This window comes from Zingiber officinale, chromosome 8A, assembly GCF_018446385.1.
Source record: "Zingiber officinale cultivar Zhangliang chromosome 8A, Zo_v1.1, whole genome shotgun sequence".
In the NCBI taxonomy this organism is placed as follows: domain Eukaryota; kingdom Viridiplantae; phylum Streptophyta; class Magnoliopsida; order Zingiberales; family Zingiberaceae; genus Zingiber; species Zingiber officinale.
In genome coordinates, this window is record NC_056000.1 from 57,675,856 (window position 1) to 57,689,231 (window position 13,376).

At 38.5% G+C, this 13,376-nt stretch overlaps 1 protein-coding gene across 1 annotated transcript; it reads right to left on the minus strand.

The window, feature by feature from the left end:
- Window positions 1-10,448: 10,448 nt before the first annotated feature.
- On the minus strand, window positions 10,449-11,330 carry LOC122010854 (probable CCR4-associated factor 1 homolog 11). Its single transcript, XM_042567325.1, has one exon. It carries the CDS (start codon window positions 11,328-11,330, stop codon window positions 10,449-10,451), a length of 882 nt encoding a protein of 293 aa, XP_042423259.1.
- Between the last annotated feature and the right edge of the window lie 2,046 nt (window positions 11,331-13,376).

Sequence of the window (13,376 nt, forward strand, 5' to 3'; positions counted from 1 at the left end):
TTGAATGCTTTGAGTTGTATGTTGTACATGAATTTCCTTGCGTTAAGGTCATGTTGTACATAGTTAAAGTTGATTAGAGATTTGTTTTTACAGCATGTTTAAGAAGTTGAGTAGCATTCTATGTCTGTTTGTTTTTACAGCATGATTAGGATCACTAAAGGTAGCATCCTTTGTCTATTTTACAGCATGCTTAAGAAACCCTAAAGTAGTATTCTTTGTCTATGTTTTATAACATGATTAGAATCCCTAAAGTAGCATTTTTGCCTATTTTACAGCATGTTTAGAAAGTCCAGATTTGCTTTCCTTTGCTCTATTTTATAACAGGCTTAGGGAGTTCAGATTTGTTTTCCTTTGTGTTATTTTTTTATATAGCATGCTTGGTTAGTTGTAATCCTATACTTGTTAGATATACATCTAAAAGATTCTAATAAGCTCTAATAAAGGATTATGAGAAGTATGAGTAAAGAAAAAGACCAAGGTCTAATTAAAAAGAGATAACAAGTAAATTAAAGTAAGAGGCTAGTACCCGACATCCAAGAGCTTGTCGTTAAACAAATCCAGGTGACCATTTCCGAGGTCTTGGCCCTGGTAGACCGAGGTCTGCTCTTTTAGGATTGGTGGCTCGCAACCCCAACCTATTAGGGAACGCGCATGAGTTGGTACTAGGCCTGGGCCCAAGAAAAGAAAACCTAAGAAAAGAAAAGTTAAGTAAGAAGGAAGAAAGAAAAGAAAAGTTAAGTAAGAAGGAAGAAAGAAAGAAGAAGAAAGTAAAAGATAGAAATTAAAAGATTAATTTCTAACACAAGGATACAAGAAATGAAATAAGTTCCAAGCTTAGAATAAATAAGAATGGTTAGTTTTCTTTGATTCTAAGTTTACATTGTTAGTTTCTTGTTATCCTGCTTGATACTGAGTATGATTTGTATTCTGTTCATTTTATGTATACCATGAGCACATGCAGATAGCTTTATTATTTCAGTTTCAGCACTTATGCATTTCATTTATGCATTTCGAGTTTTGTGAGATAGATTAGTACTTACTAAGCGTTTTCGCTTATAGATCTTGTCTTCTTTCCTCCTACTGCAGATAAAGGAAAAGCTAAGATATGAAGGGAGGCATCAGGGTGGTGGTGATGATGGATGTGTGTGGTGACTGAACTATGGAGAGGTCCAGAGGGGACTAGCAAGACTTATTTATTTAGAGTTTATGTCTAGTTTATTTTCCTTATTTCTGTTATGAAATTATGAGTTTATGATTGAGTTTGATGTGCATTGTAGCTTATTATGCTTCATTCTGGGAGCTTGAGTTTAGTTCATGTTGCTAGATTAGTTTTTGATTATGATATGATTTATTACTGCGTGGTTGTTGTTGGAGCAATCCCAATGGTCCGCGGGACCATGTGTTTTGGTGTTTGGGCAAAGGGTTTAAGTTAGGTTTACCCTTGTTATTTGATATGTGTACTTGAGTTGTGCAGGACTGCAGGTGACACATATGACTCAGGTTGACGGCTTCGAGTCCGGTGAAGGATGGAGCATCCGAGGGACCGTGGACAAGGCAGCGAGGACAAGGGCCGAGGGAAGCGACTTCGAGGCATACGCGAAGGATGGCATTGAGGACGAGCCGCGGGCTTGGATGCATCCGAGGGACGAGAGCCAAAGGAAGTAGGCTTGAAGGCAAGAGGTCAAGGCTGCAAAGAAGAGTCAAATGAGTCGTGAGGGTACGAGTGCATGAGAGATTGTACTCGGAGTAAAATCCTAGTTTTAAGGTTTTACTGTAGCAGTTATTGTAGCGTACTGTAGCAGTCGACTGGTGTATGGACCAGTCGACTGATGCACTGTAGCAGAGCCGTTGAGATAGCCGTTGGGCTGGCACCAGTCGACTGGTAACGGGCAAATCAGCCTTGCTGATTTCTCAAGCTCTATATAATGGAGCTTGGTATGGCCGGCCAAGGCGACGAAATTAGACTTGGTTAAGGTCTAATTAGTAGTCTACAAGTGCTTAAGTGTTTGTGGAATCCAAGAGGTCTTGGTGTGTTGTGGTGAGGTTTCTCCACCCACAAGGAGCGACTTGAGATAGCCGGAGTTTCCGGGGGCTAATCCACCGAAGGATCGGGATCGTCCACATTACGGACAGCCGTGGAGTAGGAGCATCATCTCCGAACCACGTTAAACGAACGTGTATTGGTTTGCTAGTTCTTTTCTTTCTTTAGCTTTCGTATTCATTGCTTTAGTATTTGTATTTCCGCTGCGCAAGCTAACAATAGTGTAGGAAGCTAACGATTTGGGGGTGCCGTCTATCCAACCCCCCTTCAAGCCGGCCACCGATCTTCCAACAGTTGTGAATAAATTGTGATCCAGCCGCATGTGGCTGTGTATATATCTTGTGTATTATAGATTTGGTCACCGGTACAGGGGAGACTCTGCCAAAATTTTTCGGTAGGAATTTCTCTGAACCGTGATGAATCTAAGTGTCGCTAATAATAGCATAAGTGACACTAGTAACTAGAGTAGGAGTTAGGTAACGGTCGCCCTTAGAGAGTAGTAGTAAGAAGGGTGGTTGTTTCAGGTCATTAATTGTCGAAGATCGAATCAGCATCGGATTTCAGCCAGGAAGGAAGGGCGCGGGTTCAGTCGACCGAACCGAAGATCGATCGATCAAACATTGATGATTCTTATAAAAGAGAGCTCAAGGTTCGAGGCTGGGTAACTCTGTTCTGCTTCGAAATCATCTCTGTGCAAGATTCTGCTACTGCTCTACGACTCGCAAGCTATTCCATCCAGAAGTGCCGACCAATCTTCGTTATCAATTATTGTCGGTATATTTTATTTTAAAAAATCTTGCATTGTACTTAAATTCTTACAAGATAGTAGGGTGTTAGTATCTTGCATATTGTACGCACTGTTTCTTTCTGAGGTTTTCGGAAAGAAGAGTATTAGTGGATTGTCCATCGGTGCGATCAAGGATCACATGCCTTGGAGTAAGAGTCAACCTAGGCTTCGAACCAAGTAACCAAACTGTTCTTTATTTTTCCGCTGCATGACTTTGTTTTTAACGAGTAAAAGAAAAGTTTTAAAAGCGTGATATTCACCATCCCCTCTATCGTACTCATTCGATCCAACAGTGACTTGTGTAATCTAACGATTGCATGACCAAGGGTCATGTGACAAAGGGTATCCCTTTTACAGGACTTTCTAGGTTATCTCTTCTACTTAATATCATTAATCTACCGTTAGGAAGTATATTAGATAACATTAGTGATTGTATGACCAGGGTGTTGGAACCTCACGGGTGTTTTGGTGTGATCAACAAATTAAGTTAGGTCCTGTGTGTTTTTAACCTTGTGTCTAAGTGTGCAAGAGCTTAGGAGCACAGGTAGTCGAGCGGAAGATGCAACTAGCGAGAAGGATGACACGAGGTGCGTCCGAGGCACAAGGCGCTGCGGAAGAGTACACCGGCGGACGAGAAGGAAGCGTGCGGTGGTTCCGAGGGACGAGAAGCCGAAGCGGAAGACTGCTCGAGGAGCAAGAGACGCAGCTAGCAAGAAGGACGGCACGGGATGCGACCGAGGGACGAAGACTGCGGATGAGTACATTGGCGGATGAGAAGGAAGCACGCGGTTATTCCGAGGGACGAGAAGCCGGAGCGGAAGCTTGCTCGAGAAAATCGGAAGTTGGGTTCGGGTGAGCCCTATTCCGGATAGCAAAGATCATCCAAGCAAGCGGAAGACTCGGTTTGAGGCGAACGAAGCCGGAGCAGAAGACCCGGGCTGAAAAAAGTCAACGGGGTTGACTTTCCCAACCGGGGCGCCCGGAACAGTCTGAGGCGCCCGGAATGCTTCCGGGCGCCCAGACCTAAAGTTTGACTAGGATCACGTCAATTACGATCTGAACGTTGGAGGATAAAGTTTTATCCCCCCAGGACGTCCGGAACCCCTTTGGGGCGCCCCGACCAAGGCTATAAATATAGCCTTGGTCCAAAAGCTTAATATCAACTCAGAAATTGTAATTCCAACACTTGTGCGCTTCTTTTAGAGTTTATCTTCTTTCTTTTTACGTTTTCATTGCTGTAAAAGGCTTCTCCGCCTGAAGGAGATATTCTAGTGCGACATCTTCCTTGGATTAACAACCTCCCCGGTTGTAACCAAGTAAATCTCTGTGTGCCTCGTGTTTTCAGTTTTAATTTATTGCTTTCTTAATTTATGCAAGTGTTAGTTTAAAAAAGTTCGAGAAAGGTTGTGCTTTTTATTTTTAGACTATTCAACCCCCCTTCTAGTCGGCCGTCGTGATCCAACAAGTGGTATCAAAGCCAAGGTGCTTCAGGAGGACTAACCACCAAACAAAGCAACGATATAATGGCCGGACCAAGCACCTACCCGCCGAAGTTCGAAGGGGAATTCGCTAGCTGGAAAAAGCGAATGTAGGTATTCTTTAAAACTGATTTTGATTTAATGTTAATTATGGAGTTCGGTTTTACAACACCGGAAGGTAAGGAGAAATACCATTGGACGAAGAAGGAGCAAGCCGACTATGTGGCAAACAACAAAGCAGAGTACCATCTGCTAAGTGTTCTTCCGCCACAAGAAGTCAACCGAATCGGCAACTACTACTCCACGAAGGAACTTTGGGAAAAGTTTCTTGAGCTGCACGAAGGAACGTCCGAAGCAAAGCTCGCAAAATGGGATTTACTCTGCAACCAGCTCACCAGCCTACGACTTGGGGAAGACTAGACAGCTGCACATATGCACTCAAGGATAAAGGAAATCATCATCGGACTTTCGAATCTCGGAGAGACGGTAAGTAACTGAGATTCGCTAAGGTACGCACTAAATTCCTTTCCTAGAAATTCAAAATGGGTGTCACTAGTAGATGTCTTTTATATTTCAAAAGACTTAGAAAAAATTACATTAGAAGAATTCTTTTCTACATTTAAAGTGCATGAATCAAGATGTGCAGGTACGAAGGAGCCCAAGAACAACGTCGCCCTCAAAGCATCGAGATATAAACCTGAGTCAGAGTCTTCTCTCGACGACGAGGAAATGGTAATGATGGTAAGACGATTCAAGAAATTATGTAAGTCTAGAACTACTAACCATTCACAGAGTAGAAAGAAAAGGACCCTCCGCTGCTACCACTGCGATGAACAAGGGCACATCAAGGACAACTGCCCCAAATTAAAGAACAAGGACAAAGATAAAGGTAAGAAGCTTGTTCAAAAACGCAAAGCATTAAAAGCGACGTGGGACGATACGTCGTCTGAATCGGAAGTCGAAGCTTTCTCCGGACTTGCACTAATGGCAAGTCATCAAGACGACGACTGCGAGTCAAGCTCTTCCGAAATAAGCATCGAGAATATCAATGAAGGGGGAGCCACGTCGGAAGATAGCAGCAGTTCAAGGGGAGACACGGACAGCGAGATCGACAAGGTAAGTCAGGTACGATCTCTTCCTCCCGACAAATTGTTTAAATTCGTTAAATTGTTAACTAAGGATTGTTGTAAATTAGAAAAAGGAATTAAAAATTTAAAAATAATATTAGCTAAATCTTGCCCAATAGAAGAATTCGACAGAATTAAATTAAAAAATAAAAAATTAAAAGTAGAAAATGATAATTTAAAAGTACAAGTAAATAATTTGAAAGACCATGCATGCTCATCTAAGACCAATGTTAGAAAATTTAATAATTTAAATTGGTATCTCAGATATCATAAGGGACAAATTAGGAATATTTAGAAAAGATATGTCCCTAAGAAATTTTTAGTCAATCCAGTAGGCTAGAACCTATATTGGGTTCCAAAGTCCTGTCTGACTTGAACTTGAACTAATTAGATTTAGAGCTTTCAGCGAGAAAATTAGGTATTAAAATTTCTTTATGAGGCTTTGTCTAAAGAAGTGGTTGTTGCTCCAATAACTAAAAAGGCCTAGTGCCTCGTCACGACTTGGAAGTCAAAATATTAAAATAAAATATTTAATTAACTTTCTGATAAAACATTAAGGTTGAAATTTAATAATGCTTTAAAAAGTCTTTTAAACATTTTTTTAAAAAAAATTCAAAAAATTTTTTATTTAGAATTTTTTTTTTGCGTAAAACTTTTACTTAAAAGTTAAAAGTTTTTTTTTGAAATTAGAAATTTCTAATTAAAATCTTTACTTAGAAAAATTTTTCAAAAATATTTTTACAAAATTTCCTAAGTTACAATTTTTTTAAAAAAAATTCTTACCTAAAAGTTTTACTTAGAAATTGTTTAACTTAGAATATTTTTTGCTGAAAATTATTGCAAATTCTCTAACTTAGAATTTATTCAACTTAGAATTTTTGTTAAGAAAGTTAGAAAAAAAATTTAACCCTTAGATTTTTTTGGAACCCCATTTTTTATGTGATTAAAGGGGAGAAGGAAAAGTATAAGTTTAGGGGGAAGTATATACCAAAATTTAAATTTTTTATCTTTTTATACTTTATTGCAAAATTAGTTAGTTTATTTTTTCTGTCTATTTTTACCCTAACTTAACTTGGGTTGCTCACATAAAAAAGGGGGAGATTGTTGGAACCCCAAGGGTGTTTTGGTGTGATCAACAAGTTAAGTTAGGTCCTGTGTGTTTTTAACCTTGTGTCTAAGTGTGCAGGAGCTTAGGAGCACAGGTAGTCGAGCGGAAGACGCAGCTTGCGAGAAGGACGGCACGAGGTGCGTCCGAGGCACGAGGCGCTGCTGAAGAGTTCACCGGCGGATGAGAAGGAAGCGTGCGGTGGTTCCGAGGGACGAGAAGTCGGAGCAGAAGACTGCTCGAGGAGCAAGAGACGCAACTAGTGAGAAGGTCGGCACGGGGTGCAACCGAGGGACGAAGACTGCAGATGAGTACACTGGCGGACGAGAAGGAAGCACGTGGCGATTCTGAGGGACGAGAAGCCGAAGCGGAAGCCTGTTCGAGAAGACCGGAAGTTGGGTTCGGGTGAGCTCTATTCCAAACGGCAGAGATCACCCAAGGAAGCGGAAGACTCGGTCTGAGGCGAACGAAGCCGGAGTAGAAGACTCGGGCTGAAAAAAGTCAACGGGGTTGACTTTCCCAGCCGGGGCGCCTGAAAATTGTCCGGGGCGCCCGGACCTGAAGTTTGACCAGGATCGCGTCAATCGTGATCTGAACGTTGGAGGATAAAGTTTTATCCCCCAGGGCGCTCAGAACTCCTTCGGGGCGCCCCGACCAAAGCTATAAATATAGGTTTAGTCCAAAAGCTTAATATCAACTCAGAAATTGTGATTTCAACACTTGTGCACTTCTTTTAGAGTTTAGCTTCTTTCTTTTTGCGCTTTCATTGTTGTAAGATGTTTTCCGCTTAAAGGAGATATTCTAGTGCTACATCTTCCTTAGATTAACAACCTCCCCGGTTGTAACCAAGTAAATCTCTGTGTGCCTCGTCTTTTCAGTTTTAATTTATTGCATTCTTAATTTATGCAAGTGTTAGTTTAAAAAAGTTCGAGAAAGGTTATGCTTTTTATTTTCAGGCTATTCAACCCCCCCTTCTAGCCGGTCGCCGCGATCCAACACAGGGGCCCTAGGGTATCCCTTTAATCAGGCTTTCTAGAGTTACTTCATTACATCTGCGGTGCGACCTATGTGCCAGATTTTAATTAGAATCACTACATGAGTATAAGCATGGAGTTAGCTAAATAAATAATTCATAGTGACATTAAGCATCATAGTGAAATTGAAATTCTAAAATAATTCTCCCAACCAACTCTTCTCCCTCTCTCTCTCTCTCTCTCTCTCTCTCAACCTTAGTTCTCAAGCTTGCAACCAACCTTCCGATTATCTAAATAATTACCATGTAAAACTAACTAGTGTTTAATCAATAGTCCCTGTAGATCGATATCTTTTTATTACTTAACGATGTAGTTGTACACTTGCGGCTTCACATCAATGTTGCTTGTCCTTTTATTCTTAAATCCTATTTTGTCTATTCTTATATGAGATCTATAATAAATTAGAGTATCTAATTAATTTTGTAACTATTGAATTAAGAAACTAATTATATCAACAATTCAACTCTGTGTTGTAGGAGTACACTAGCACCGATATTAATTAACAAAATAATAAATGCAACCGTTATATTTAGAGTTTTGGACTTTATGTTTTGAAAGAGGCTCATTATCATTGATATTAATTGTCAAATTAATAAATGTAGCACTTACATTATAAAACTTTGGCTCTGCTCTCTAAGAGTTATGTGATTATTTGTAGTTTTGGATTTTAGCTCGCCCTCTAAAAGAGTTGTGTAACTACTTATAATTTAGAGCTTTAGCTCCTCCCTCTAAAAGAGCTGCATTATTAATTATAATTTTGAGCTTGTCTCCTTCCTATGAAAGAGTTGCATGATTATTTGTAGTTTAGAGCTTCAGCTCCATCCTCTGAAAGACTTGCACGATTATTTAATTTGTAATTTAAAGCTTCGGTTCCTCCTTTTGAAAGAGTTGCGTGATTATTTGTAGTTTAGAGATTCAACTCTGCCCTCTAAAAGAGCTATGTGATTATTTGTAATTTAGAGTTTCGGTTCCACCCTCTAAAAGAGTTGTGTGATTATCTGTAATTTATAGCTTTGGTTCTGCCCTCTAAAGGAGTTGCATAATTATTTGTAGTCTTGAGCTTCAACTCAGTGCTTGTAAAATGTATACAACTGTTGGTGTTGCAATGTTGTAAATAAAGTTCTACATTGAAAATATATAGAAAAGATCATGACATACAAAGGAAAGATATCTTCATTGATATAGGACCGTTTGGGTAAAACATAAAAATAAAATCATGAGGGTTTAGACCAAAGTAGATAATACTATACTATTATGGATATATCTAAATTATTTTGGTTCTAACAATTGGTATTAGAGTTCGAACATCCAGAAGGTCTAACCGTCGACTGTTCATAAGGGTTATGATCTAATTGAGCCATGTGCGTAGAATATTGACCCCGAACAAAGGAAGTAGGAGCTTTCATGTCTGAATCAAAAGGATCATACACTAGGCAAGAAGTCCTAGTTGACAACCAAGAAAAAAAGTCATAGTTGAGGCTAGGCAAGGAAGACTTAGCAAGTCACTTGGATTGAGAGGCAGTGAAGTCCTAGTAGGTTAGATGGACCAAGAGGTAGGAAGACCTAGTAGATCAATTCGACCAAAAGGTAAGAAGACTTGGTGGGTCGAGGATCGAATGTCAAACGGATAGGCTTTCCGCTTGAGGGGAACCTTGTGGTCCTTTGTTTGGAGGGGGGATTGTTGGGGTTACAAGGTTATAAATAAAGCTCCATATTGAAAACACATGAAAAATATCATAAGCTTATAAGGGAAGGATATTTTCATTGATATGAGCCCTTTTGGGTAAACTGAAAAAATAAAACTATGAGGACTTAAAGTCAAAGTGAATAACATCATACTATTATGGAGATATCTAAGTTCACTCGGTCCTAACAATAACTTCTCAAGTAAATAAATAAAGAAACAAGTGTAACCTTTATTTTGTAGAGCTTTGGTTCTAAAGAGATAAATTATTTATGCTAGATGAATAATGAAATTAGCTTTATATAAATATAGAGCATTGGTTCTGTGCTTTAAATGTGACTTTTGAGTCTTTTTGGGCATTCATGGCTTCGACTAAATTAAGATGATTTTCCCTCAAGAGTTAGATTATGGGTCGTTCTCCTTGTGTTTATGTGAGGCACTTCTTGGGTGGATTGTCGGTCGTTCACTTTATATATTTGTTTGTATATGTGCATACACATAATGTATTTCGTTGTTCACCCCTTGTATATATGATACATTCCTTTTGGATGGATTAATGATCGTTCACCTTATATATATATATGTATAGGTGTATACATACGATGTATTTCGTTATGAGTGGATTGCTGATCGTTCACTCTCATGTAAGATGTATCCTTCTTGGATGGGTTGCATGTCACTCACCCTTATGCATTTGCATGTATACATGATGTAATGATGTATTTATATTAAGTGAATTGTAAGTTATTTATACACACGTGGTTAAGGTCATGTGGTTAAATCTGAACAAGCCTAGGGGATGATTATAAGCCTTACAAGCTTATTTATACTATGCACATTACAAGCCTTCCAAAAGATCAATCATGCAGTGTAGCATGTGTTTGAGTATCGTTCATAATTTGAACAGAGTATGATCCAGAAGACTACACAAGGGGATGATTATATCTAAGGCAAAGCAAAACAACAAGTACTACTCATGATCCAAATTAAGAATTAATATTGACAATTTGTTTGCATATATGACGATGCGACAACATGTAATTTGTACTTTACAAAAAGATACGATGAAGCAATGGACAATTAATCTTTTGGACAAATTAATCTAATGCTGAACCACTATCAACAGTGATAAATCATAAACTCTATTGCAGAACCCAAAAGTCACCACTAGTTGGATTAATGACTATATGTACTATTGCAGTTGGAGGTCAAAGAGAGTTCCCATGTGTTCTGGACGATCGATGAGTTGTGGATTCACACGAGAAGCGATTTGGTAGAACACCTGCCATGTTAATAAGCTATCGGAGCCGGATTGATGTCGAGAGCCCATTGCTCGCTCAACTCGGACGGTAGAGGCCACCCGCTCCAATCCTCCGTAAAGCCCAGGACAATGTTTGCTAAGGTGCTTCACATCGAACACCCTTTTGCCGAAAAAGAAGTGAACGAGGTGCAAGAACTCACGAACGGTCTTTGGTAATTTGCAGTTGCATGTCAGCATCTTGACTAGGAAGGCGAAGTCATAGGCGCCTTGGAAGGTAACCCAGGAGACGGGAGAAAAATGGCCAAAGGAAAGCAAGCCGGAGGTGGCCAAGTGCTGGGCGAATCTGCAAGAGTCGATGCCCCATATTTGATTCTTTTGGAAGTCGATGCCATTAGCCTTCAGCAGCTCGACGGAGGAAGGGGCGTAACGGTCGCGGCTGATGTCGAAGTCGCGGAAATTAAATTCCCACACGTAACGCACACAAGTGCCGTCGCTGTAGATGGCACATGGGAGGTTGCCGGCGGCGTCGGAGAGGGTGAGACCGACCTGGACGATGCTGAGGGCCTCGACGTTGGCGCGGATCAATTCGTAGCGCTGGGGGAGTGTGAGGGTGCAGTAGGGATTTTTGGAAGCGACGACGACGCCAGGATACTCTGTGTCCAATGCGACGAAGGGGTGGAACGGGACGGCGGAGCGGATAAGGGCGAACTCCTCGTCGAGGTTATGAGCCCACACGGAGCGGACCTCGATTCTGCTGGTGCTGGCGGCGGAAGAGGAAATTAGCATATCGTTGTTGACAACTGCGACAGCCATTATGAGTTTGATGATATTAGAAATACTAAAGTACTGGAAGCTGGAGATCGAGGAGATGTTAGGTTTAATTTCGATAGATCGAGTTGGAGTGGAAACTGAAGGGAAGGATCGGAGGAGTTTAAATAGAGCAGCAGCAAATCAAAATCAAAATCAAAGCGGGAAAATCGCAAACACACTCAACAGAATTAGTTGCTGCGAAATATTAGGAGATATATATGGAATTAATCAGGACTTTAAGTCAAGGATAAATCCAGCAGCAATTAGCGAACTCAACTAGGGGTTTAGTATTAATTAATTAATTAAAGTTGTTGCCATCCAATCATTCCTTTTCTTTCTTTAATTAAATTTCACGTACGTGTAATTTCGTCATTATTTGCCTTTTGTGAAATTTCCACTCATTTGTTTTGGTTTGAAAAAATTTTTAAAAACAAATGTTTACACTCATTTCTAATAAATTTAAAGTATATGCAAAATAATAAACTGGAAATCAAATCCTATAAATGATTGTCAGATCCGTGGATTAATTGGATAAATCATACGTTAAACTCAAAGTTAATTTTTAAACTAAAACCTATTGAGTTTAGAAAGGGATTAATTGGATAAATCATACGTTAAACTCAAAGTTAAATTTTAAACTAAAACCTATTGATTTTATTTCTAAACTACAATTGTAGTTATTCTTGTTTGGGATAAGCCACCGGTAATAATCCATCACCAGATAAATTTGAAAGCATAAGTGACTCTTCCCTTAACCAACATTTTGAATATTTTATTCCACCAGAATAAAATATTTTACAGTATACATCGTAATTAAAATTAGAATCGTAAAACTTTAGAAAACTACTTGAACGCCTGCCATTGCATCATGAACGAAGTAAAAAAAAAGTGTGTAATTCGGTAATTATAGCAGTGTCATTCACTGTTTATTTGAGTCATTCATCTTCCTTTAGGCACCAGGTGATGGGGTCTGGATCTTTTGGATCATTTTTTATGATTTAGAGGATATCCTTTTATATGTATTGATTGGATGAATGATTCTTACTTATTTTATGAATGAGGATCATCTATTCCATCAATACATGTAAAGAGATCATCTTCTGAACTGTAAAAAGTGGTCTAAAAAATTTGTTCTCCCAATTGATGGGTGACTAACGGTACTAACAATTGGCTAACATTTATAAGAGTTGTCTTGACTTTTTGGCTCCGAATAAGGAAACCTAACAAGGGTTTAAGGGCAGTCATAGGTGTGGAAGCTTTTCAAAACAGTTTTTAATGTCATATCAATCTCACGTTAAAAGTAAAATTCTCCTATATCTCTTCACTATTAAAAAAAAAAAACTCAACAATTTTTTTTAAATCATTCACTTTTCCCATTATATTTTCACTTATATATAATTAAAATTTAAATTCATAAATGGCTAATATTGAATAATATTAATAATTAAAAAATAAATTGCATTACATCAAATAAAAGACCTAAATAAAAAAATATTGATTTTTAAAATTTAAGTTAAAAAAATTTTAGTTTAATTTAAAAAAAAAAAAAAAAAAAAAAAAAGAGGGAGCTGCTTTCTATCAAAAAAATGAGGGAACTTCTTGTCAAAAATGGGGGAGATCCCCATTTAAGTCATGTGAGTTTCGATTGTAGATACTTCAATAGTATTGGAAGAAGTTTTTTTTTGTCAAAGTGAGGTGGAAGTTGGATTCTTAAAAATTAGATAAAAGTTAATTAAGAGAGCAACACTATTTTTTAAAATCATTAATATTTTAGTTTAATTTTTTTTATAAAAGGACATCCCATCCCACCAACAGTTTATGTATAATTATTTATCATCTACTATATTATTCCCATTATTAACTTCCACTTATATTTTTCATTTAAATTTTGAATCGAGAGTGTATTGTTACAACTATGAAACTTTAACTGCTACACATGTTTAACAATTATTATAATAATTACAGTTGAGTAATTGATACAATGCATATTTAATATACTAGTTACGATTTCATAGTTGTTACAATGCGAATTCAACTCTGTTCACTTAT